At 43.8% G+C, this 23046-nt stretch overlaps 4 protein-coding genes across 5 annotated transcripts; 3 read left to right on the top strand and 1 right to left on the bottom strand.

Annotated features, from left to right (window-relative positions):
• Nucleotides 1-13847: 13847 nt before the first annotated feature.
• Nucleotides 13848-15908, bottom strand: LOC123409732 (serine/threonine-protein kinase SAPK10-like). Of its 2 annotated transcripts, none has more exons than XM_045102591.1 (7): nucleotides 15572-15908; nucleotides 15408-15461; nucleotides 15160-15261; nucleotides 14945-15037; nucleotides 14703-14810; nucleotides 14518-14616; nucleotides 13848-14387 (listed from the first exon to the last, which is right to left on the bottom strand). In XM_045102591.1, the coding sequence occupies exons 1-7, from the start codon at nucleotides 15836-15838 to the stop codon at nucleotides 14166-14168; spliced, it is 945 nt and encodes a 314-aa protein (XP_044958526.1). In that variant the 5' UTR covers nucleotides 15839-15908; the 3' UTR covers nucleotides 13848-14165. The 2 variants fall into 2 exon arrangements, with proteins under 2 accessions (XP_044958526.1, XP_044958527.1); XM_045102592.1 differs by having other exon boundaries at nucleotides 13848-14378.
• Nucleotides 15909-15993: 85 nt separating this feature from the next.
• LOC123409572 lies at nucleotides 15994-18801 on the top strand. Its single transcript, XM_045102437.1, has 4 exons — nucleotides 15994-16036; nucleotides 16906-17178; nucleotides 18059-18276; nucleotides 18489-18801. The coding sequence occupies exons 1-4, from the start codon at nucleotides 15994-15996 to the stop codon at nucleotides 18504-18506; spliced, it is 552 nt and encodes a 183-aa protein (XP_044958372.1). The 3' UTR covers nucleotides 18507-18801.
• Nucleotides 18802-18993: 192 nt separating this feature from the next.
• On the top strand, nucleotides 18994-21722 carry LOC123409571 (F-box/LRR-repeat protein At3g26922-like). Its single transcript, XM_045102436.1, has 2 exons — nucleotides 18994-21596; nucleotides 21708-21722. Exons 1-2 carry the CDS (start codon nucleotides 20694-20696, stop codon nucleotides 21720-21722), a joined length of 918 nt encoding a protein of 305 aa, XP_044958371.1. The 5' UTR covers nucleotides 18994-20693.
• A 1-nt stretch (nucleotide 21723) lies between these two features.
• On the top strand, nucleotides 21724-23022 carry LOC123412534. Its single transcript, XM_045105483.1, has 3 exons — nucleotides 21724-21754; nucleotides 21848-22030; nucleotides 22171-23022. The coding sequence occupies exons 2-3, from the start codon at nucleotides 21896-21898 to the stop codon at nucleotides 22525-22527; spliced, it is 492 nt and encodes a 163-aa protein (XP_044961418.1). The 5' UTR covers nucleotides 21724-21754; nucleotides 21848-21895; the 3' UTR covers nucleotides 22528-23022.
• The last annotated feature ends 24 nt before the right edge of the window (nucleotides 23023-23046 follow it).

The following is a 23046-nucleotide window of genomic DNA, read 5'->3' as shown; positions in this document are numbered from 1 at the left end:
AGTTGTGCAGAATAGGTAGCGTGACGTAGCTTTTTCAGGTCCAGATTTCCAGCTGCCAGAAATCTCCCCCTTTATGTATACCTTGCATATTATTAGAGAAAAGGCATTACAATTACTCCAAAAGCATTGTTATTCAATCAAAAAACATAAATAACAGACGGTAAACATGATGCAAAATGGACGTATCAGTCGTCTAACTTGTTTTTGCACGATATGTTGTGACATGATATGGCCAAAGAGATGATGATATATATTTGATGTATACGATGCTCATGTTGTAATAGTTAACATCGACTTGCATGTCTATGCTACAACAACCAGCAGGAGCCATAGGGTTGTCTTTAATTATTTATGACCTACGTGTCACTCATTAAGCGCTATGTAATGCTTTACTTTATCGCTAAACGGTAGCAATAGTAGTACAAGCATGGTTGGCACGACAACCTCGATGGCAACACAATGATGGAGATCATGGTGTTGTGCCAGTGACGATGGGGATCATGCCGGTTCTTTAGAGATGGAGATCAAAAGCACAAGATCATGGCCATATCATGTCACTTATGATTTGCATGTGATGTTAATCCTTTTTATGCACCTTGTTTTCCTTAGGATGACAGTAGCTCTATAAGATGATCCCTCACTAAAATTTCAAGATAAAATTGTGTTCTCCCCGAGTTTGCACCATTACGAAAGTTCGTCATTTTGAGACACCACGTGATGATCGGGTGTGATAGACTCTAAGTTCACATACAACGGGTGCAAGATAGTTTTGCACATGCGGAACACTTGGGTTAAACTTGACAAACCTAGCATGTACAGACATGACCTCGGAACACAAGAGACCGAAAGGTTGAACATGAGTCATATAGTAGATATGATCAACATGAAGATGTTCACCATTAAAACCAGCTCATCTCACGTGATGATCGGACTTGGGTTGGTGGATTTGGATCATGTATCACTCGAATGACTAGAGGGATGTCAATTTGAGTGGGAGTTTTTTTCAGTAATATGATTAACTAAACTCATTATATTGAATAATAGTCTAAGTAATCTTTGCAAATTTATGTTGTAGATCAATGACTGAGCAGTAGCTCCCCAAAATTTTAATGCGTTCCTAGTGAAAGCCAAGCTGAAAGATGATCAAGCAACTTTGTAGATTGTGCCCGTAATCTATGACTTGTCCTCATGGTTACCCAAAAGAGTTATGTCCTTGATACACCGCTTGGTGATTTATACGTCTCCGTTGTATCTACTTTTCCGAACTCTTTTGCCCTTGTTTTGGACTCTAATTTGCATGATTTGAATGGAACTAACCCTGACTAACGTTGTTTTCAGCAGGATTGCCATGGTGTTGTTTTTGTGCAGAAATAAAGTTCTCGGAATGACCTGAAAATTTATAAAGATTTTTTCTGGAATTAATGAAAAATACCTGCGCAAAGATCCACCGGAGGAGGTGAGCCAGTGGGCCACAAGCCCAGGGGCACAGCCACCCCCCCTCAGGCCGCGCCATGAGGGCTTGTGGGGCCCACGAGGCTCCACCGCCTCCAAACTTAGCTCTATTTATTCTGTTTCGCCCGGGAAAAAAATCAGAGAGAAGGATTCATCGCGTTTTACGATACGGAGGCGCTGCCACCTCCTGTTCTTCATCTGGAGGGCAGACCTGGAGTTCGTTTTGGGCTCCGGAGAGGGGAGATCGTCGCCATCGTCATCATCAACCTTCCTCCATCGCCAATTCCATGATGCTCTTCGCCGTTCGTGAGTAATCTCATCGTAGGCTTGCTGGACGATGATGAGTTGGATGAGATCTATCATGTAATCGAGTTAGTTTTGATGGGGATTGATCCCTAGTATCCACTATGTTCTGAGATTGATGTTGCTACTACTTTGCCATGCTTAATGCTTGTCACTAGGGCCCGAGTGCCATGATTTCAGATCTGAACCTATTATGTTGTCGCCAATATATGTGTGTTTTAGATCCTATCTTGCAAGTTGTAGTCACCTACTATTTGTTATGACCCGGCAACCTCGGAGTGACAATAGCCGGAACCACTCCCGGAGATGACCATAGTATGAGGAGTTCATGTATTCACCAAGTGTTAATGCGTTGGTCCGGTTCTTTATTAAAAGGAGAACCTTAATATCCCGTAGTTTCCATTAGGACCCCGCTACCACGGGAGGGATGGACAATAGATGTCATGCAAGTTCTTTTCCCTAAGCACGTATGACTACATACGGAATACATGCCTACATTAGATTGACGAACGAGAGCTAGTTACTTATCTCTCTGTGTTATAGCTATTACATGATGAATCACATCTCGCATAATCATCCATCACCGATCGAATGCCTACGAGTCTTTTACTACTGGTCCTTGCTACGTTACTTTGCTGTCACTGCTGCTACTGTTACTCTGTTGCTACTGTTGTCACTACCGCTGTTACTTGCTACTGCTGTCACTACTCTGTTCCTTGCTGCTGCTGTCACTACTGCTGTTACTTGCTGCTGCTGTCACTAATGTTGTTACTTGCTACTTTGCTGTTACCTGCTGCAAGACTTTTCTGGCGCCATTGATACAACAAGTTAGGAATAGTCTGCCGTCAACAGACCTTTTTCTGGCACCGTTGCTATCATACCACTTTGCTACTGATACTTTGCTTGTAGATACTAATCTTTCAGGTGTGGTTGAATTGACAACTCAGCTGGTAATACTTGAGAATATTCTTTCGCTTCCCCTTGAGTCAAATCAATAAATTTGGGTTGAATACTCTACCCTCGAAAACTGTTGTGATCCCCTACACTTGTGGGTTATCAGTGATGTTCCCCCTTCCCGGTGGCTGAAGACGTTATGAACGTCTGGCAGTCGCGTCTGGATGACTGCTTAGTAGTTCAGTGTGCAATTTTGTATGGCTTAGAACAGGGACTTCAAAGACGTTTTGAATGTCATGGAGCATATGAGATGTTCCAGGAATTAAAGTTTATCTTTGAGAAGAATGCCCGGATCGAGAGGTATGAGACCTCTGATAAGTTCTATGCTTGCAAGATGGAGGAGAACGGGTCTCTCAGTGAGCACATAGTCAGAATGTCTGGGTATTCCAACCGTCTGGCTGAGTTGGGAATCGTTCTCCCGCTAGAGGCAATCATTGACAAAGTTCTTCAATCACTACCACCTAGCTACAAAAGCTTTGTGATGAACTACAACATGCAAGGGATGAATAAATCAGTCGCCGAGCTGTTTGCGATGCTAAAAGTCGCTGAGTCAGAAATTCAGAAGGAACATCAAGTGTTGATGGTCAATAAAACCACCAGTTTCAAGAAAAATGGCAAGGGCAAGAAAGGTAACTTCAAGAAGAGTGGAAAATCTGTTGCCCCTCCCATGAAGAAACCCAAGGTTGGACCCAAGCTAGAAACTAGGTCACTGGAAGCGGAACTACCCCAAGTATCTGACCGACAAGAAGGCGGCCAACACCAAACAAGGTATATATGGTATACATGTTATTGATGTGTACCTCGCCAACTCTCGTTGTAGTACCTAGGTATTTGATAACGGTTTGGTTGCTCACATTTGCAACTCAAAGCAGGAACTACGGAGTAGAAGGAGGTTGGCGAAGGACAAAGTGACGATGCGTGTGGGAAATGGTTCCAAGGTTGATGCGATCGCCGTCGGCATGCTCTCACTTCAATTACCATCGAGATTAGTGATGAACCTGAATAATTGTTATTTAGTGTATGTGTTAAGCATGAACATTATATTTGGATCTTGTTTATTGTGAGACGATTACACATTTAAATCAGAGAATAATGGTTGTTCTATTTATATGAGTAATATGTTTTATGGTCATGCACCCAATATGAGGGGTTTATTCTTATTGAATCTCGATAGTAATGACACACATGTTCATAACATTGATGCCAAAAGATGTAGAGTTGATAATGATAGTACCACTTTCTTGTGGCACTACCGCTTAGGTCATATTGGTGTAAAACGCATGAACAAACTCCATGCTCATGGACTTTTGAAGTCACTTGATTTTGAATCACTTGACACATGTGAACCATGCCTCATGGGCAAGATGACCAAAACTCCGTTCTCCTGAACAATGAAGCGAGCAAGTGACTTATTGGAAATCATACATATTGATGTGTGTGGTCCGATGAGCATTTAGGCGTGCAGTGGATATCGTTATATTCTCACCTTCACGGATGACATAAGTAGATATGGTTATATATACTTAATGAAACACAAGTCTGAAACGTTTGAGAACTTCAAGCAATTTTAGAGTAAAGTGGAGAATCATCATAACAAGAAGATCAAATTCCTACGATCTGATCGAGGAGGAGAACATATGAGTTATGAGTTTGGCAATCACTTGAGACAATGTGAATTGTTTCACAGTTGACACCACCTGCAACACCACGGCGTAATGGTGTGTCCGAACATCGTAATCGTACTTTATTGGATATGGTGCGTTCTATGATGTCTCTTGCCGATCTGTCGTTATCATTTTAAGGTTATGCATTAGAGACAGCTGCATTCACTTTAAATAGGGCACCATCAAAATCCGTTGAGACGACGCCATATGAACTATGGTTTGACAAGAAACCAAAGTTGTCGTTTCTTAAAGTTTGGGGATGTGATGCTTATGTCAAAAAGCTTTAGCGAGAAAAGCTGGAACCCAAAGTGGTGATATGCGTCTTTATATGATACCCAAAAGAGACAGTTGGGTATACCTTCTATCTCAGATCCAAAGGCAAAGTGTTTGTCCCTAAAAATGCAACATTTCTTGAGAAAGAGTTTCTCTCAAAAGAATTGAGTGGGAGAAAGATAGAACTTGATGAGTTTGTAGAACCTTTACTTCAACCAGAGAGTAGCGCATCACAGAAAGATGTTTCTTTGGAGCATACACCAGCCGAAGAGGAAGTCAATAATGATGATCATGAAGTTTCAGATCAAAGTGGTTGTCAAACCTCGTAGGTTGACAAGGGCACGCACCGCTACTGAGTGGTACGTAACCCTGTCTTAAACATCATGTTGTTGGACAACGATGAACCTACGAACTATGGAGAAGCGAGTGGGCCCGGATTCCTACAAATGATTAGAGGCCATGAAATCGGAGATAGGATCCATGTATGAAAACAAAGTCTGGACTTTGGATGTATTAGCTGAAGGGCAAAAGACCATTTAGAATAAATGGATCTTTAAGAAGAAAACGGACGCGGACAGTAATATCATCGTCTATAAAGCTCGACTTGTGGGAAAGGATTTTTCAAAAGTTCAAGGAGTTGACTACGATGAGACTTTCTCACCCGTAGTTATGCTTAAGTCCATCAGAATCATGTTAGCAATAGCTACATTTCTTGATTATGAAATTTCGCAGATGGATGTCAAAACAGTGTTCCTTAACGGTTTCCTTACGGAAGAGTTGTATATGATGCAACCGGAAGGTTTTTTTTGATCCAGAGAATGCTAACAAAGTGTGCAAGCTCCAGCGATCCATTTATGGACTGGTGCAAGCCTCTCGGAGTTGGAATCAACGCTTTGATGAGGTGATCAAGGCGTTTGGGTTTATACAAGTCTATGGAGAAGCTTGTATTTACAAAACGGTGAATGGGAGCTCTATAGTGTTTCTAATATTATATGTGGATGACATATTGTTGATTGGAAACAATATAGAATTTTTGGGAAGCGTAAAATATTATTTGAATAAGAGTTTTTCAATGAAGGACCTAGGAGAAGCTGCTTACATATTAGGCATCAAGATCTATAGAGATAGATCAAGACGCTTAATAGGACTTTCACACAGCACATACCTTGACAAAGTTTTGAAGAAGTTCAAAATGGATCAGTCCAAGAAAGGGCTCTTGCCTGTATTGAAAGGTGTGAAGTTGAGTAAGACTCAATGCCCAATGACTGTAGAAGATAGAGAAAAGATGAGTGTCGTCCCCTATGATTCAGCCATAGGCTCTATCATGTATGCAATTCTGTGCACAAGACTTGATGTTGGCTTTTCCATAAGTATGGCGAGAAGGTTTTGAAGTGATCCAGGAATGGAACACTAGACAACGGTCAAGAATATTCTGTAGTAGCTGAAAAGGACTAAAGAAACGTTTCTCGTGTATGGAGGTGATCAAGAACTCATCATAAAGGGTTACGTTGATGCAAGCTTTGACACTGGTCCCGATGACTCTAAGTCTCAAACCGGATACGTATTTATTCTCAATGGGGATGCGGTAAGCTGGTGCAGTTCCAAGCAAAGCGTAATAGCTGATTCTACATGCGAAGCGGAGTACATAGCTTCCTCGCAGGCAGCTAAAGAAGGTGTCTGGATGAAGGAGTTCATGACAAATCCTGGAGTTGTGCCGAGTGCACTCGATTCAACGACTTTGTTGTGTGACAACACTGGTACCATTGCTCTAGCCAAGGAACTAAGGTTTCTCAAGAGGACCAGACATATAAAGCGATGCTTTAATTCCATCCGTGATTATATCAAGGAGGAGGACATAAGTATTTGCAAAGTGCACATGGATCTGAATGTTGCAGACCTGTTGACTAAGCCTCTTCCACGAGCGAAACATGATCAATAACAGAACTGTATGGGTGTTAGATTCATTACAATGTAAATCACATAGTAATACGTCCATTTTGCATCATGTTTTATTACTGCTATTTATAAATTTTTTGATCAATATAACACTTCATGTAGTATTTATAATGCCTTTTCTCTCTTAATATGCAAGATTTACACAAGGAGGGAGAATGCCGACAGCTGGATTTCAGGGCCTGAGAAATCTATAGCAGAGATACCTATTCTGCACATCTCCAAATGGGCTGAAATTTCATGGAGAATTGTTTTGGAATATATAAAAAATTACTAGGCCAAAGATCCACTATAGGAGGCAAGCCACGTGCCCACACAGCACTAGGGCGCCCCCCTGGGGCGCTCCCTGATGTTGTGTGGAGCCCCTGCCCCACGCCTGGCCTCCTCCTTCTGGTATATAAGTCATTTTACCCTACAACTTTTATGGGGAGATTTTCGGGACAAGGCGTTGCTGCCACGAGGCGGAACTAGAGCAGGAGCACTTTTGCTCTCCGACGGGCAGATTCCGTCGGGGACACTTCCCTCCGGGAGGAGGAAATCAAAGCCTTCGTCATCACCAACAACCATCGTGGGAGGACCAATCGTCATCATCACCATCAACAACACCATCTCATCTCAAATCCTTGTTCATCTCTTGTATTCAATCTTTGTGTCAGAACTTCAGATTGGTACCTATGATTGGCTTGTAGTGTTGATTACTTATCGTAGTTGACGCTAGTTGGTTTGCCTCTTAAGATATTAAATGTTCATATCCTTTATGTTATTCAATACCCCTCTGATCTTGAACACCATGATGATGAGTAAGTAGTTACTTTTGCTCTTGAGGACATGGGAGAAGTCTTGTCATAAGTAATCATGTGAATTTGGTATTCGTTCAATATTTTGATGATATGTATGTTGTGATTCTCTTAGTGGTGTCATGTGAACATCGACTACATGATACTTCACCATTCATGGGCCTAAGGGAACTCATTGTGTAGTAGTAATTAGATGATGGGTTACTAGAGTGACAGAAGCTTAAACCCCAGTTTATGTACTATTCTATAAGGGGCTGATTTGGATCCAAACGTTTATCGCTATGGTTAGACTTTGTCTTAATTCTCTTTTCGTAGTTGCGGATGCTTGTGAGAGGGGGTAGTCATAAGTGGGAGACTTGTTCAAGTAAGAACAGCACCCAAGCACCGGTCCACCCACATATCAAATCATCAAAGTAGCAAACGCAAATAAAATGAACATGGTGAAAGTGACTAGATGAAATTCCCGTGTGTCCTCAAGAACGTTTGCATCACTATAAGTACTTGACATGCCTGTCCTTTGCACTCAAAGGGATTGGGATACCTTGATGCACTTTATTTACATTTGTCCCTAGTTACTCACGACAAATTATCTTGCTACCAAACTATATGTTACCGCTTGTTTCAGTGCTTGCAGAAACTACCTTGCTGAAAACCACTTGTCATTTCCTTTTACTCCTCATTGGGTTTGACACTCTTACTTGTCGAAAGGACTACAATTGATCGCCTATACTTGTGTGTCATCAAGACTCTTTTCTGGCGCCATTGCTGGGGAGTGAAGCTCCTTTGGTGAGTGGAAATTGGTAAGGAAATATTTTTGTTACGTGCTGAAATTTATTACTACTTGTCACTATGGAAAGTAATCCTTTGAGAAGCTTGTTCGGGGTATCTTCACCTCGATCGGAAGCCACTAAAGTTGCCTCTCCACCACCTACTGAATCTACTGAAGATATTTCTTATGAAATTCCTGCCGGTCTTATTGAGAAACTTTTAGCTAATCCATATGCACACGATGGAACTAAACATCCTGATATGCACTTAATTTATGTGGATGAAATTTGTGGGTTGTTTAAGCTTGCAGGTTTATTTGGAGACAGGGCTAAGAAGAAAGTGTTCCCTTTATCTTTGGAGGGAAAGGCATTGACAAGGTATAGGCTATGTGATGATACTAACACATGAGATTGGAATCGTTTGAAACTGCAGTTCCACCAGAAATTTTATCCTATGCATTTGGTTCATCGTGATCAGAATTATGTTTATAACTTCTGGCCTCGTGAAGAAGAAAGTATCGCTCAAGCTTGGGGAGGCTCAAGTATATGCTTCACACATGCCCCAATCATGAGCTCTCAAGAGAAATAATTCTTCAAAAAAAATATGCTCGACTTTCTCATAATGATCGAAATATGCTTGATTCTTCTTCAACTTGTTCTTTTGTAACATCACCAAAATATCGAGCGAATACCAAATTCACATGATTACTTATGACAAGACTTCTCCCATGTCCTCAATAACAAAAGTAACTACTCACTCATCATCATGGTGCTCAAGATCAGAGGGGTATTGAATAACATAAATGATCTAAACATTTAATATCTCAAGAGGCAAACCAACTAGCATCAACTACGATAAGTAATCAACATTGCAAGCCAATCACAGGTACCAATCTGAAGTTCTGACACAAAGATTGAATACAAGAGATGAACAAGGGTTTGAGATGAGATGGTGTTGTTTATGGTGATGATGAAGATTGGTCCTCCCACAATGAGAGGGTTGTTGGTGATGAAGAAGGCTTCGATTTCCCCCTCTCGGAGGGAAGTGTCCCCGGCGGAATCTGTCCGCTGGAGAACAAAAGTGCTCCTGCTCTAGTTCCGCCTCATGGCGGCAGCGCCTCATCCTGAAAATATCCCCATAAAAGTTTTAGGGTAAAATGACTTATATACCACAAGGAGGTTGCGAGACTTGGGCCACGGGCTCCACACAACATCAGGGCGCGCCCTCGGGGCGGGGGGGGGGGGGGCGTAGGTCGACAATGAAGCATACTTCTCGAGTAAGAGTTTCTCTCGAAAGAATTGAGCGGGAGGATGGAGAAGTGATGGTGGGCCCGGATTCGGAGAAATGGCTGGAGGCCATGAAATCCGAGATAGGATCCATATATGAAAACAAAGTGTGGACATTGGAAGAACTATTTGGTGGTCATAAGGCTATTAAGTACAAATGGACCTTTAAAAGGAAGACTAATGACGATGGTGAATGTCACCATTTAGAAAGCTTGACTTGTCGCAAAGAGGTTTCCGAAAAGTTCAAGGAGTTGACTACGATGAGACTTTCTCATTCATAGTGATGCTAAAGTTTGTTGGAATTATGTTAGCAGTTGCTGCATTTTCCAATTACGAAATCTGGCAGATGGATGTCGAAACATTGTTTCCTTTAAGGTTTCCATGAGGAAGGTTGTATCTGATACAACCAGAAGATTTTTCATTCCTAAGGATGCTAACAAGTATGCAAGACTCCAGCGATCCTTCTATGGACTAGAGAAAGCATCTCGGAGTTGGAATATACGCTTGATGAGATGATCAAATTCATTGGGTTTATACAAAGTTTATGAGAAACTTGTATGTACAAGAAAGTGAGTGAGGGCACTATAGAATTTCTTATAAGTATATGTGGTTGACATATTGTTGATCGGAAATAATGTAGAACTTCTCGAAAGCATATAGGATTGTTTGAAAAGTGTTTCCCAATGGAAAAACTGGATTAAGCTACTTGAACACTGGGCATCAAGATATATATAGATAGATCAAGAGGCTTGATAAAACTTTCAATTAATACATACCTTGACAAGATTTTGAAAGAGTTCAAAATAGACCAGTCAAAGAAGGAGTTCTTGACTGTATTGTAAGTTATGAATTTGAGTAAGACTCAAAGGTCGACCACGGCAGAAGAAATAGAAAGGACGAAGGGCGTCCCCTATGCCTTAGCCGTAGGCTCTATAGTATGACATGTTGTGTACCGCACCTAATGTGTGCCTTGCCATGAGTTTTTCAAGGGGTACAAGAGTGATCCAGGAATGGATCACTGGACATCGGTCAAAATTATCCTTAGTAACTTGAGGACTAAGGAAACGTTTCTCGATTATGGAGGTGATAAAAGAATTTGGCGTAAAGGGTTACGTCGATGTAAGCTTTGACACCAATCCAGATGACTTTAAGTAGCCAACTGGATTCGTATAGTGGGGCAGTCGTTTGGAATAGTCCCAAATGGAGCGTGCTAGCAACATTTACATTATAACATAGAGATTTGTAAAGCACACGCGGATTTGAAAGGTTCAGACCCGTTGACTAAAATCTCTCTCACAAGCAAAACATGATCAAACCCCAGAACTCATTGGGTGTGAATCACATAGTGATGTGAACTAGATTATTGACTCTAGTGCAAGTGGGAGACTGTTAGAAATATGCCCTAGATGCAATAATAAATTAGTTATTATTATATTTCCTAGTTCATGATAATTGTTTATTATTCATGCTAGAATTTTATTGATTGAAAACTCCAATACATGTGTGGATACATAGACAACACACTGTCCCTAGTGAGCCTCTAAGGACTAGCTCGTTGATCAAAGATGGTCAAGGTTTCCTGACCATAGACATGAGTTGTCATTTGATAACGGGATCACATCATTAGGAGAATGATTTGATGGAAAGGACCCAAACTATGAACGTAGCATATGATCGTGTCAGTTTATTGCTATCGTCTTCTGCATATCAAGTATCTGTTTCTATGACCATGAGATCATGCAACTCCCGGGCACCGGAGGAATGCCTTGTTTGTATCAAATATCACAACGTAACTGGGTGACTATAAATGTGCTCTACAGGTATATCCGAAGGTGTCTGTTGGGTTGGCGTGAATTGAGACTGAGATTTGTCACTCCGTATGACGGAGAGGTATCACTGGGCCCACTCGGTAACATAGCATCACAAGAAGCTTGCAAGCACTGTGACTAAGGAGTTAGTCACGGGATCTTGTATTACGGAACAAGTAAAGAGACTTGCCAGTAATGAGATTGAACTGGATATGGAGATACCAACGATCGAATCTCAGAAAAGTAACATACCGATGGACAAAGGGAGCTGCCTACGGGATTGATTGAATCCTTGACATCATGGTTTGACCGATAAAGATCTTCATAGAATATTTTGGAGTCCTGGATGAGATCCCAGACATCACGAGGACCTCCAGAATGGTCAGGAGGTAAAGATTTATATATGAGAAGTCAAATTCTGGCTACCGAAAAAGTTTTGGATTTTTCCGGTATTGCACCGGGAAGCTTCTAGAAGGTTCCAAAAACTTCCATAGAAGTCTGCAAGTCCACTAAGGGTTCTACCACGTCCCAAGGGTTTGCATGGGCTGAGGGGAGACATCGTGGCCTTATTGAGCCAAGCGCGCAAGTCCCTCAAGGGCCATGCAGTTGGGAAAGGTGGAAAGTCCACCTTCGTATGGAAGGGAAGGAGGGGGGCTAGGATTCCACCTCCTCCCACCTTGGCTGCGCCCTAGGGCTTGGAGGGCATGTTCCCCACGCCCCTCCACCTATATATAGAGGGGAGGGCGCCCCTAGAGCACACACGAAGCCCTTGGCACCCCTCTCTCTTCCTAGATTGTTTTCTCCTCCGTTCGCGGTTTCGGTATCACTAGGCGTAGCCCTGCCGGGTTAGCACCACCACCACCACCACCACGTCGTCGTGTTGCCGGAGAACTCATTTACTACTCCGGCCTCGCTCGCTGGATCGAGGAGGCGGAGATGTCATCGAGTTGTACGAGTGTTGAACGCGGAGGTGCCGTCCGTTTGGCGCTCGATCGGGAGTTCGTGGGACGGATCGTGATTGGATCACGAAGACGTACCACTACATCAACCGCATTCTTTAACGCTTCCGCGCAGCGACCTATAAGGGTATGTAGATACAATCTCTCCTCTCGTATATGTGCATCTCTTAGATTGATCTTGGTGAGCGTAGGAATTGTTTTTGTTTTTCATGCAAAGTTCCCCAACATTGTCATCATAATTTGATCAAAAAGTGAAAGTGCCAAGAATTTTTCAATTTTGTTATAAAAATCCAAAGCACCCTTATATTTAATCTGGTAAATATCAACAAGTTTTTGTCGAACAAAAGAAAAAAAACTTGTCGAGGGTTGTTTCTTGACCAATTTTGGTAGTTTTGAGTTATATATTAAAATTTTGTGGTAATTTGAGGTTGTAATTTGATTTGTTGGCGCGAGGCCAATCATATGTGGAAGAACTAGGTTTTTCTTTTATTTTTGTTCACCGATATTATTGGGTATAATGCTCAACTCTGCTTGGCATTATTTTATTAATTAATAATATATGGTTGTGCAGCATGTATGTAGAGACCAATGGTATATCCCCTGGTTTGAATTTTTTTGGGCAAAAGGAGGTTGTACCCCTCTATATCTATTGATCCATACAGCCATTTCACTGCAAAGGTTCAAGTGCATTACAGAAGGAGAATAAACACAATCACGTCCAATAGAGATTACATAAAGGATTGTCATCAAAATCTATTGAACGAAGTCCTTGTGATCATTTCCAAATGATAGCAGCCAGTGTTTGACAAGCTCATAAGCCTCCTCATGTTGAAATAAGGACCATGTATGAATCCAATCAGACAACAGTGTGTGAACAATGCTTTGTGGGAATTGGTAACTTTGTCATTGTGCGTGTAAATATGTTCAAGTGAGCTATTTTTTTTATTCTTTTTAGAGATGTTTTAGCGACGTATGAGAAAGTAAAGAAAACGCATTGACGAACCACATCTCATTTAGTCCTACTTACAACATGTTAAAAGTGAAGGTACTTGGCCATATATATTCAAGTTTCTAAGCAAATAACTATAAAGGATGCTTGACATTTTATATATATGGGATCATGGCAGGCATTACAGATTTACACTTTTTTTCTAAAAAGAGGACATAGCCCTGGTTTGCATCGATTGATGAATACAAGTGTTATCATTTATTGCAAAGTTTAAGTCTTACAACTAAAATAATGGTGCAAACGGCTCAGACAACTCAAATGTTTGTGAATAAAAAACATTTGAGTACTTAAAATGTGAAGTACACACACAGTAACATAGGCAAGATGGTATCTAGTTTCGATGCGAGAAACGCAACACTTGTTATTTGAAACTCGGTTTGAAAGTAATAACCGTTTATGTAAAATAAATTTGCTCGTATACCTCTCTAAAGCTCTCAGTCCTTTTCCGCATGCCTGCTCCTGATCACGCCATGTGGCGAGCAGAGGTTACCCATCCCTAACCTTCGTCAAAGGTACTTTTTTCTTATGATTCGGCTAATGAAAATAGGAAATGTTTACCATGTTTTTCATGTGGTAAGCCATATAACTGGTCTCATGTCCTGTAATTCAAGGATTTAAAAATTAAATATTGTTCAACATAACCTACCAGTTCTCATATTAGCCGGATATTCAAACAATATTACATTAACATTGTTTAAACCGAAAGGCTAAAATGTCGTGCAATATTGGAAGTATGGAAACCACCACGTGAACAACAGTAACGTTTTGGGGCCTATCAAGCATCGGCAGCCCAACTGTCGGAACTCAAATTTATTCCCTTCTGCCTCTGGCCATCTTGCGACAGTTGTTGTAGCAATATAGTTTTCCTGCTTCACTATATGATGTTTTGAGATTTCATACCTTGTAGCATAATCTATTTGTTTCAGAATATGAGGCGTACTAGGATGTGGTGATGTCAATATAGGGATCTGAATCCACAAATTCTTCCATGTCATCGCCAGGATATGGTGCCTCTGCCAGCGCTAGGATCTGCATGATCTCATCCATGCTCTGCATCGGCTGTTCCGTCCCCTTGGTGCTCATCCTGCTATCATCAGCCAGGTGATCCATCAAGAACCACGGATGGTTCCTTATCTCGGAGATCGTGATTCTCTGTATGTCGTAATCCGCACAATAGTTATTCCACAGTAGTATCCAATAGGAAATGATAAAACACAATGAAAGACATATATAGCTCCTCGAACAACATTTGCATAGTTACATGCACATAGCAAGCTAAACAAGTACTCACAGCAGCCGGGTCAGCAATAAAGATCTTAGAAATGAGGTCACGGCACTCGGCAGATACGTTCAGGTCATCTGGAACCGAGTATTCCACGCTCTGTATCCTCTGGCAATATCAAGCTCTCGTTAGCTTTGTGATCATAATGGATGGAGATGCAACACAGAGTAAGTTACATGAACAGAGAAATGAACCTGAATCGTCTTTCTAAAATTCCTAGGCTCGTCGTCAGGACACTGGAAGGGGTATGATCCTACCAGCATAGCGTAAAGCGTCACCCCACATGACCACACATCGGCGATCTTGGTTGAGGAATCAACAAATTAGTTTCCGGGTAACTGAATCCCAATAAGTATGTGCATAACAATATCAACATTGAAATGGATCCCAATATGAGCTGCAAAAAAAATCCCTATATGTATGCGTGTATGTATACCTTGCCATCATATTCCCTTTGCTGAAAAACCTCAGGAGGGATGTAGGCCCCTGTTTGGTCAGACGCTCTCGGCGCTCCCGGCTGCGAATTGCGCTACCCACGGAAGAATGAAGCAACAGAGGTTCAGGCAGAAACTGCAACTCCCAGTGTGGCATCTAACTCTAAACTGAAGCAAAAACCTACTCGGACAAGTAGGCGCTCTTACCTCTAAGTACCTTTGAAACGCCAGGGCCGCAGATCTTGAGGCGCGGAGGCCCCGTGCAGCCCCCGTCCAGCAGCAGGAGCTTCTCCAGCTTCAGGTCACGATGGCATACTTGCTTCACAAAATTAAGTACGTAATTAACACGTGTACGGCACGGTTTCAGACTTCCGGTACAGCTCCATCCACTTAACAAGCTGTTAATGGCATCGGGGATGGGACGGGATGGGGAAGAGTAGTACAGTACTACTACTACTGGTGTACCATGGAGTGGCAGTAGCTGACGCCCGACACCAGTTGCCGGAACAGCAGACGCGCCTGAAAAGATGGCACAAGCATGGGCGGTTGGTTTGGTACAGAGAAAGAAAGAAACACCATGGCGAACAAATTGGTTGGTAGGAATCAATGGAGGCGTTGACCGGGGGCACCTCGTCCTCGCCGAACCGGCCGGCGTCGCGGACCCGCCGGTAGAGGTCGGGGGCGTGCTCCGAGACGACGGCGAGGTGCGTCGGGGTGAGGGCGAGCTCCCTGAGGCGGACGACGCTGGGGTGGCGCAGCGACCGGTGCCTGACGATCTCCCGCCGCACGGCCTCGTCCACCTGCTCCCCTCGCGGGATGTACGTGACGGCCACGAGCTGGCCGTCGGCAAGGCTGCGCAGGACGTCGGAGCCGGGGATGCCGGTGTAGTTGTCCATCTACTTGTTTCTGAGTTGAGCTGAGCGTGGATTCTATGTGTCAAAGCTCCTCCTCCTCGGTCTCTCTCTCTCTCTCTCTCTCTCTCTCTCTCTCTCTCTCTCTCTCTCTCTCTCTCTCACATTCTCTCGCCAGGTTAGTTGTATGTATATCTGCCATGGGCAGCCTGGCCTGGTCGGCCCGGCCCGACCTTGTCCATGGCCGGGCTTGGGCCTGAATTTTGATCCCGAAGAGTATTTCGGATCGGGCCTGGGCTTGCTGTTTTTGTGTTTCAAGAAAGGGATCCGGCCCGAGGCCCGAAGCCCGACGAAAATTAGTAGTGATGGACCAGACCTTGGCCTGAAATCTAGGCCCGACGGCCGGGCCGGGCTAGGGCCCAGGTTTTCTACGTCGGGCTTACTCTGGCCCGGCCCGGCCCGAGAGATGGCCAGATAGCGGTAGTGGAGCCATCCCTTCCTTGTGGAGCTCGAACTTTCGTGGTGTTCACTGTAGCTCCACACATGCGGTCCAAATTTAAAATCTGAAATTTGTGTGTTCTTAAAGTTTGATTTGTTTGTAAAGTAGTAATATATAAATATTCAAGTATACACGGAATACTAGTTTTCATACATGTACACAAGTTTGTATTGTTCAAACTCAAAAATCATTCGATTCCATGGTTTGTACATCCATACAACAATTGGAACTGGGTGTCACCCTGTGATTCAAACAGTAAATTTCATGCACAATCAAACAATAGAAAACGAATTGGAGTCCATTTCCTTTTCTCTTTTGGATTTCAAATTCCCAGTCTATTTCAATTCTAAGCAGTTTTTCCAACATCCAAACACAGCTTTAGGCCTTGTTCGGTTAATCCTTCTCCCAAGAGGATTGGAGGAGAATTTGATTTGTTAGGAATTTAATCTCTTCAATCCCTGCCAAATCCTTTAACTTCCATGTCAATCGAACAAGGCCTTAGTGTTTTCGGTCTCCAAGCACGCCCCCGGTAACCTTCTTCTTTAATTTGTTTTTTTGTTTTGTTATCGAGGGATTCCTCTTTCATTTTAGTTGGCCTCATTTCCGCCATCAGGCCCATATTTTGCCCTTGGGCCTGTATCAAGCCTCTCTAGCCCACTCCCGACGCCCTGCTCTGCTCTGTTCACGCGGCGCGAAGGTGTCCCTCTTCTTCCCAAATCCGGCACCGGCGAGGCGGCGACGACAGAGCGGTGGTCGGGGGGCAATGGAGCCGCGCCATCCGCCCACCTCGTCCAAGTTCCTCGCCGCGGTGGATCTCGGGACCCCGCACACAGCTCCGCTGGTAGGCGGGCGGCGCGGCCACGACCGCGAGCTTCTCCGGCGGCAGGTATCGTCCGCTCATGTTCTTCGCCCTCGTGGGCCTCTAATTAATGCGAAATTGGGGGTGCATATGTCATGATTTGACACCGATTAATACGCAACTGAACAAATATGGTATTATCATTACCAACTTCCCCATATGTTTAGTGGTCCGTCGTCACCTACCGTGCTTCTTGGCAGCACCCATGAGCCATATCATTTGCGTCAGTCTTCTCAATCCCATGTCAAATCCTTCTGCTCTGCATCTTTGGTCTACTTTGCAGCTCCGCTTGGACGTTTCCTCAGCAAGCAAAGCTAGCTAGCTTCTTCCCAACATATCAATCTTCCAGGTTAGTAATAGTGCTACTTCAGATCTTTCTCGACTACTTTTATGGAACGACCAATCAGCCGCCAGCTTTACATTTTGTATATACAAGCTCCTTTGAATCCTATCCTGACACCTTCAGACCCAAAAAATGGATGAAATACAGCTTGGTATATATTTTGTGCCGGTAAACAATTGGACACTAGTTTTTTGTTTTTCAGCGGATCATGAGTTCAATCATAGATACTGGAGAAATTTAGTGCTTCGGTATGATTCTGTATCCGGTCTACTTTAGTGAACCTTTGTGCCTCTAGATTTTGGTTCCAAACTGGAGTGCTTATCTTTTTGTTCAGCTTTATTTGAAGTTACTCTGCAGTACAGCTATTGTTTACCTACATGTAGACGTTTGGCCTTCAAACAGGAACGGAAAATTTTCTGTCTAGGTTTTAACAACCATGGCTTGGATCATTTAGTTATGGGGGTGAGATGGGTGGTGGTGATGGTGGTGGGGGATGATCTGTTTCGTTTCTGTGTCCTTTGATTTAGTACTCATTCATATGTATTGTCATCCTCTTTGATGCAGTCTTCTGTTCTCATCACTCGATACCTGCTGTGCAATTCATTGGTCTGAGGCATCTACGCAACAAAGATATGGCAAGTGCATATGATGAACTCGAGAAGAGGCTTCAAGATTCAAATGCTGCACCAACCAGAATCCCACTAGAATATTTGAAAGCCATCACATCTGATTTTTCTGCTGAGTCAGTGCTGGGGGCAGGTGGGTATGGAGTGGTTTACAAGGTATGGCGAATTTCTTTTCACTGCCCTTTTCAAATGTTACCAGCAGTGGTTAACCAAAGACATATGGGCATATGTTCATATATAATAGAATATTCCATGCTAGTTTCATCTGTTCATGCTAATTTTTTGTGCATATACTTGTCTACATAAGTTATTATCGTTTCCTCATTTATTACGTCAAATATGTAAACCAACTGCTCTTTATGTATTAGGGTTGTAATTGGAGATAATCAGACAGTGTCAATGGTGGAGATCCATGGTGAAGAACCAGTTGCTAGAGAGGGGAACGATGAAATTATATATGAACTACCGCGTTGGTTGGTACACATACCGTCGAAACAAACAATTTCAACAGTTGATCCTGGGGCTGGGTGCTATAATAATAATGTTTCTTCTTTATGCTCTTTTTTACAAGGAAGAGGAAGAGTTGTTTTTTCATGAAGACAATCGTCTTTGCTTTTCTTAATCCTACGGGAAAAACTGTTGAAGACAATGCAATGCTCTTTTACATGGTATTCGCAAGTATTTTACTTTGTATGCAAGTATTTTATTCCGTATGTAGGCACTTACTACTCCCTTCATTCTTAAATATAAGTCTTTTTAGAGATCCCCTTACAAACTACATACGAATGTATATAGACATATTTTAAAGTGTAGATTCATTTATTTTGCTCCATATGTAATCCATAGCGAAATCTCTAAAAATACTTATATTTATGAAAGGAGGGAATAGTATATATGTGTCTAAGGACTTGAGTGGATTGGCGTTTCACAACCCCATACCCCTGTAAAATAATAGACCTTCATCGATTGTTTTTCTTTTCAGTTGAAAATCAAATGTGATCAGTATTATACACCTGTAAAATAAATAAAGGTGTATAAAAATACACCGAAGCCAAGAGGGGCCTAATTTACAATCACCAACACAAATTTACAGGTGCTGGGTACGCGACCAGGGCTGAGTGTGGCGCAAAGTCTGTATGATGGTTGCGCAATCGATCAGTTGTAGACGGTCTCCTTTATGTTAGCACGGGTATTTTGATACATAACTGGATATCACGGGACAACTTCAAACGGCCTATTATCTCTCTGGTACCTAACCTTTCGGACATGGTTGTTCAGCTCATAGAGATCACGACTGCCTCCTAGAACGAAAACCGGTTAGGAAGGTCTTTACACATTTTGATATGGATGAGATCCTCAAGATACCGGTGTGTACGCGAAGAGTATCAGATTTTTGGACTTGGCATGAGGAAAGCAAGGGGATATTCATTGTCCGGTCGGCATATCAAATGATCTTGCACACTAAACTTGGTAGAGATGGTTGGATTGATGAGCAGTCTCACACGTCGGTGAATCACTTGAAGAACAATCGGTGGACATCTATTTGACACATCAAGGTTCTCTCAAAACTTCGGGTGTTACGTTTGGAGATAGGCAAGATAATCCATCCCATGCGGGGTTTTGCTGCAGCACCGGAATATGGCGATAATCCACACATGTGCTCTCTGTAGCGCTCGGGATATATGGCGACATGCACTACTATTCTGCCCTATGGCAGACAATGTTTGGGTGCTAGCACCTGATCCTATAGTGGAGGTAATGAATGCTCACATGGAGGATAGCGTCAAAGATAGGATCTTTGCCTTACATGAGATATTGGTTGAAGATGATTTTGTTCGACTAGTGGTAACTCTATGGGCAATCTGGGGAGCAAGGAGGAAAGTAATTCACGAGGATAGTCGTCGGCAACAGTACACGGCTTCATCAATTCTTATCTAAGGAAGTTGACGAAGATCAAGGTAAAAACTGCATCTGTTCCTGCCAGCACTACTCCACAAAATATGTCACATTGAATTTCGCCCGTCCCTGGTTATGCAAAATTCAATGCTGATGGAGCGGTTTTCAGGCATGTTTTTGGGTCTATCGGTGTGATTTCTAGGAATCAAGAAGGCACTTTTCTGGAAGCCTCGACATTTGTTTTCAGGTTTATCTCAGATCCATCGACCCTGGAAGCTTTGGCGCTGACGAAGAACCTATACATACAGAGTATCCAGGTCGGCTCGGATTGCAAGGTAGTGATCGATGATATTCAAAAGCGTAGCTCGGCCAGCTATGATGCGATAGTTCAAGAGATCATAGATCTTTTGGTTTCTTTTACTTCATGTAATTTTGTTTATGAACATATGAGTATAAATTTTGAAGCTTACAATTTAACTAAGCATGCTCTTATCCTCGGTAATGGCCGTCATATTTGGTTAGATCATCTGAAAAATCTTTCATCGGTTACGTAAATATTATGACGAATTAATAAAGCTTGATGAAATGGTCTTAAGAAAAGATAGCAAGATTTTGGCTCACCCTGGCCTGTCAAGAACAACTGCGCAGGGTGTGTGTGGAGACTGGAGTGGGGAACAATGGCGCTCGAATCCGGCGGCGCCGCCGCCGCGAAGAGACCGCAGCCACCGGCAGAAGACGGCGAGACCGGCCAGCACGACCACCTCTCGGCGCTACCGGAGCCGCTGCAGCTGCGCATCCTCTCCTTCCTCCCGCTCAGGTCCGCCATCCTCGCCTCGTCCCTCTCCCGCTCCTGGCGCGGCCTCTGGGCGCGCCGCTGGGAGGACGACGGGAACCCCTCCGCCTCCCTCCACCACCACCTCCGCCCCTACGCCTCCCCATCTTCCAACAAGCTCCTCGAGTCCCTCGAGCTGCGCCAGTCCCAGGGCCGGCGCGGGCGGATCGACCGCTACTCCCTCGTCGTCCACATCCTCGCGATGCGCGCCCGCGTGCTCGGCCGCTACCTCGCCGCCGCCGCCGGATGCGGCGTCGAGGACCTCCGCGTCGAGCTGCGGACGAGTCCCGACACGCCCCTCCTCTTCCCCTTCCCGGCGGCGGCTGGCCCCGCCCTCGCGCGCCTCTCGCTGCGGGGCATCTGGGTCTCCGGCCTCCACAGCAGGACCGCCCGGCCGTCCGCCGCCCTCGAGGCCGTCCTCCTCCACTCCGTCCGCCTCGATGACCGGGATTTGGCGAGGATGCTGGCGCTGTGCCCCCGCCTCCGCGTCCTCGGCCTCCACTCCTGCACGGGCATCAGTCGAGTCGCCGTGACGGCGGCGATGGGGCTCACCAGCCTCAGGAGCGTCACCATCGTAGACTGCAACTACCTCACTGCGGTGGACTTCGCGGCGGTTCCTAGCGTCCGGTCGTTCCGCTACAGCGGCGGTTTCTTCTCGTCGTTCTATCTCCCTGGCGACGCATTGTTCGCCGACCTCGACATCCGTTTCGGCGTCCAGAAAAGCCGCAATGTCCTCATCTGCCAAAAGGTTTATTGGCTATTGAAAAAATATTCTTGTCGATTTTTCTTCAGACCTTACCATGCTTGATGATTTTCATGCTCAAATGACTGAATTCTGTTAACATTTCTACTTTATCAGGTGTTCAGTGACTAACCACCCTCACCATCTGCAGCAATGTCCTCTTTGTATGTGTATACTTCTCTCTGCTGGACTTCGGTTTAGTTTGCGATATGTGGAATCATGGACTGTTTGTTAACCGTGGATGTCATCTTAATTAGGTTGTGTCTTCCTTGCTTAATGCAACCTCACATGCCGAATCGACCAAGATGGGGGGCGACTTATTTCGAAGCATGACGGAACTACAGTTGATTATGTTAGAAATGAAGGCCCCTGAGCTTGCAAACATCTACGTGCTTCTCAATAAGAGCGGCTGTTCTAATTTGGAAAGGCTATTTGTGCAGGTTTAACACCTTTTTTTTAATATATTTTTTAAGGTTTGAGTTTCGTTGGTAGTCAGTCTGTCGTTTTAGTGCATTGACATCTTTATTGTGTTTTTAGTTCATCATAATGCTTCTAAAGTGATCACGATTTGTGCTTGCAGTTCCCCATCGCCCCCCACGAGCCCTTGGTGGATTCGTTTGACTATGTGGGGTTAGAGCAGCCACCAGATGTTCTGGAAAACCTCAAGGTGGTAAAGATTACAAACTTCAATTGGAACCGCTATGAGCTGCAGCTAGTCTGTATTTTGTTGAGGAAGGCCAGCTCTCTTCATAAACTGCTGCTGATTACTCCCAGTTTGGAGCCATTACAAGTGCACGGTATCCAGCAGCAGGCAGACCTTTTGTTTCTTGCAGAAGCTGTGGCGAATGGAAAAGTAATACTCAGTGGGTCTGATGATGCAGCAACCCAGCCATTTCATTCAGATGCATCTGCCGACTTTAAGACATTTAGTTGCTAGGCCCAACCTGCCTTTGGAAGCGCTGTGACTGCTGTGAGAAAGTAAATGTGTGTGCAACAAGGATGAGCAAGCTAATAATGATGCAGCTCATCAGGCTAATATATGCTACAGGTACTACCACTTGAGGGGATGATAGATCTATTGTAGTGCTGCCATTCGCAATTTATAAAATTATAAAGCCTGCGCTTGGGTCAGGAGTGGTTTGCATTTTTACAGGGTTCCCACTTGCAAGTGCCCTTGGGTCTTCTTCTCTGTTGTCATGCATTTTTTCGTATGTTATAGTGGCGTGGAAGGAATGCTTGCTGGAACTGAGGCTGTATTGCTAGAGGTGGTGTTGTGTCCTGCAATTCAGGCCATATTATTAGGCTTGGTTCACGACTGGGAGTCAAGATTGATTTATCTTTTGATATTTCTCTATGCTGTCTTGTGTAGTCAAAAAGTGAGATTCCCTGGTTTTCATAGATCATAGTATGATTGAGTTTGTTTCGTGAGCAACCTCCCTCCTCTTTCAGACATTGT

Source organism: Hordeum vulgare, chromosome 7H (assembly GCF_904849725.1).
Source record: "Hordeum vulgare subsp. vulgare chromosome 7H, MorexV3_pseudomolecules_assembly, whole genome shotgun sequence".
NCBI classification, from domain to species: domain Eukaryota; kingdom Viridiplantae; phylum Streptophyta; class Magnoliopsida; order Poales; family Poaceae; genus Hordeum; species Hordeum vulgare.
Note: the sequence above shows the minus strand (reverse complement) of the source record. Positions and strands in the feature narration are given on the sequence as shown.

Excerpts from the sequence above, each read along its gene's own strand:
- LOC123409571 (XM_045102436.1), top strand. The coding sequence starts at position 20,694 with ATGGCGCTCGAATCCGGCGGCGCCGCCGCCGCGAAGAGACCGCAGCCA.
- LOC123409732 (XM_045102591.1), bottom strand. The coding sequence starts at position 15,838 with ATGGACAACTACACCGGCATCCCCGGCTCCGACGTCCTGCGCAGCCTT. Across the intron at positions 15,038-15,159 it reads GCGGCCCTGGCGTTTCAAAG|CGCAATTCGCAGCCGGGAGC; the intron begins GTACTTAGAGGT and ends TTCCGTGGGTAG. Across the intron at positions 14,617-14,702 it reads ATTTTAGAAAGACGATTCAG|AGGATACAGAGCGTGGAATA; the intron begins GTTCATTTCTCT and ends TGATATTGCCAG.
- LOC123412534 (XM_045105483.1), top strand. The coding sequence starts at position 21,896 with ATGGGGGGCGACTTATTTCGAAGCATGACGGAACTACAGTTGATTATG. Across the intron at positions 22,031-22,170 it reads TGGAAAGGCTATTTGTGCAG|TTCCCCATCGCCCCCCACGA; the intron begins GTTTAACACCTT and ends TTGTGCTTGCAG.
- LOC123409572 (XM_045102437.1), top strand. The coding sequence starts at position 15,994 with ATGGGCAGCCTGGCCTGGTCGGCCCGGCCCGACCTTGTCCATG. Across the intron at positions 16,037-16,905 it reads CCGGCCCGACCTTGTCCATG|GCCCATATTTTGCCCTTGGG; the intron begins GCCGGGCTTGGG and ends TTCCGCCATCAG. Across the intron at positions 17,179-18,058 it reads GCGAGCTTCTCCGGCGGCAG|TCTTCTGTTCTCATCACTCG; the intron begins GTATCGTCCGCT and ends TCTTTGATGCAG.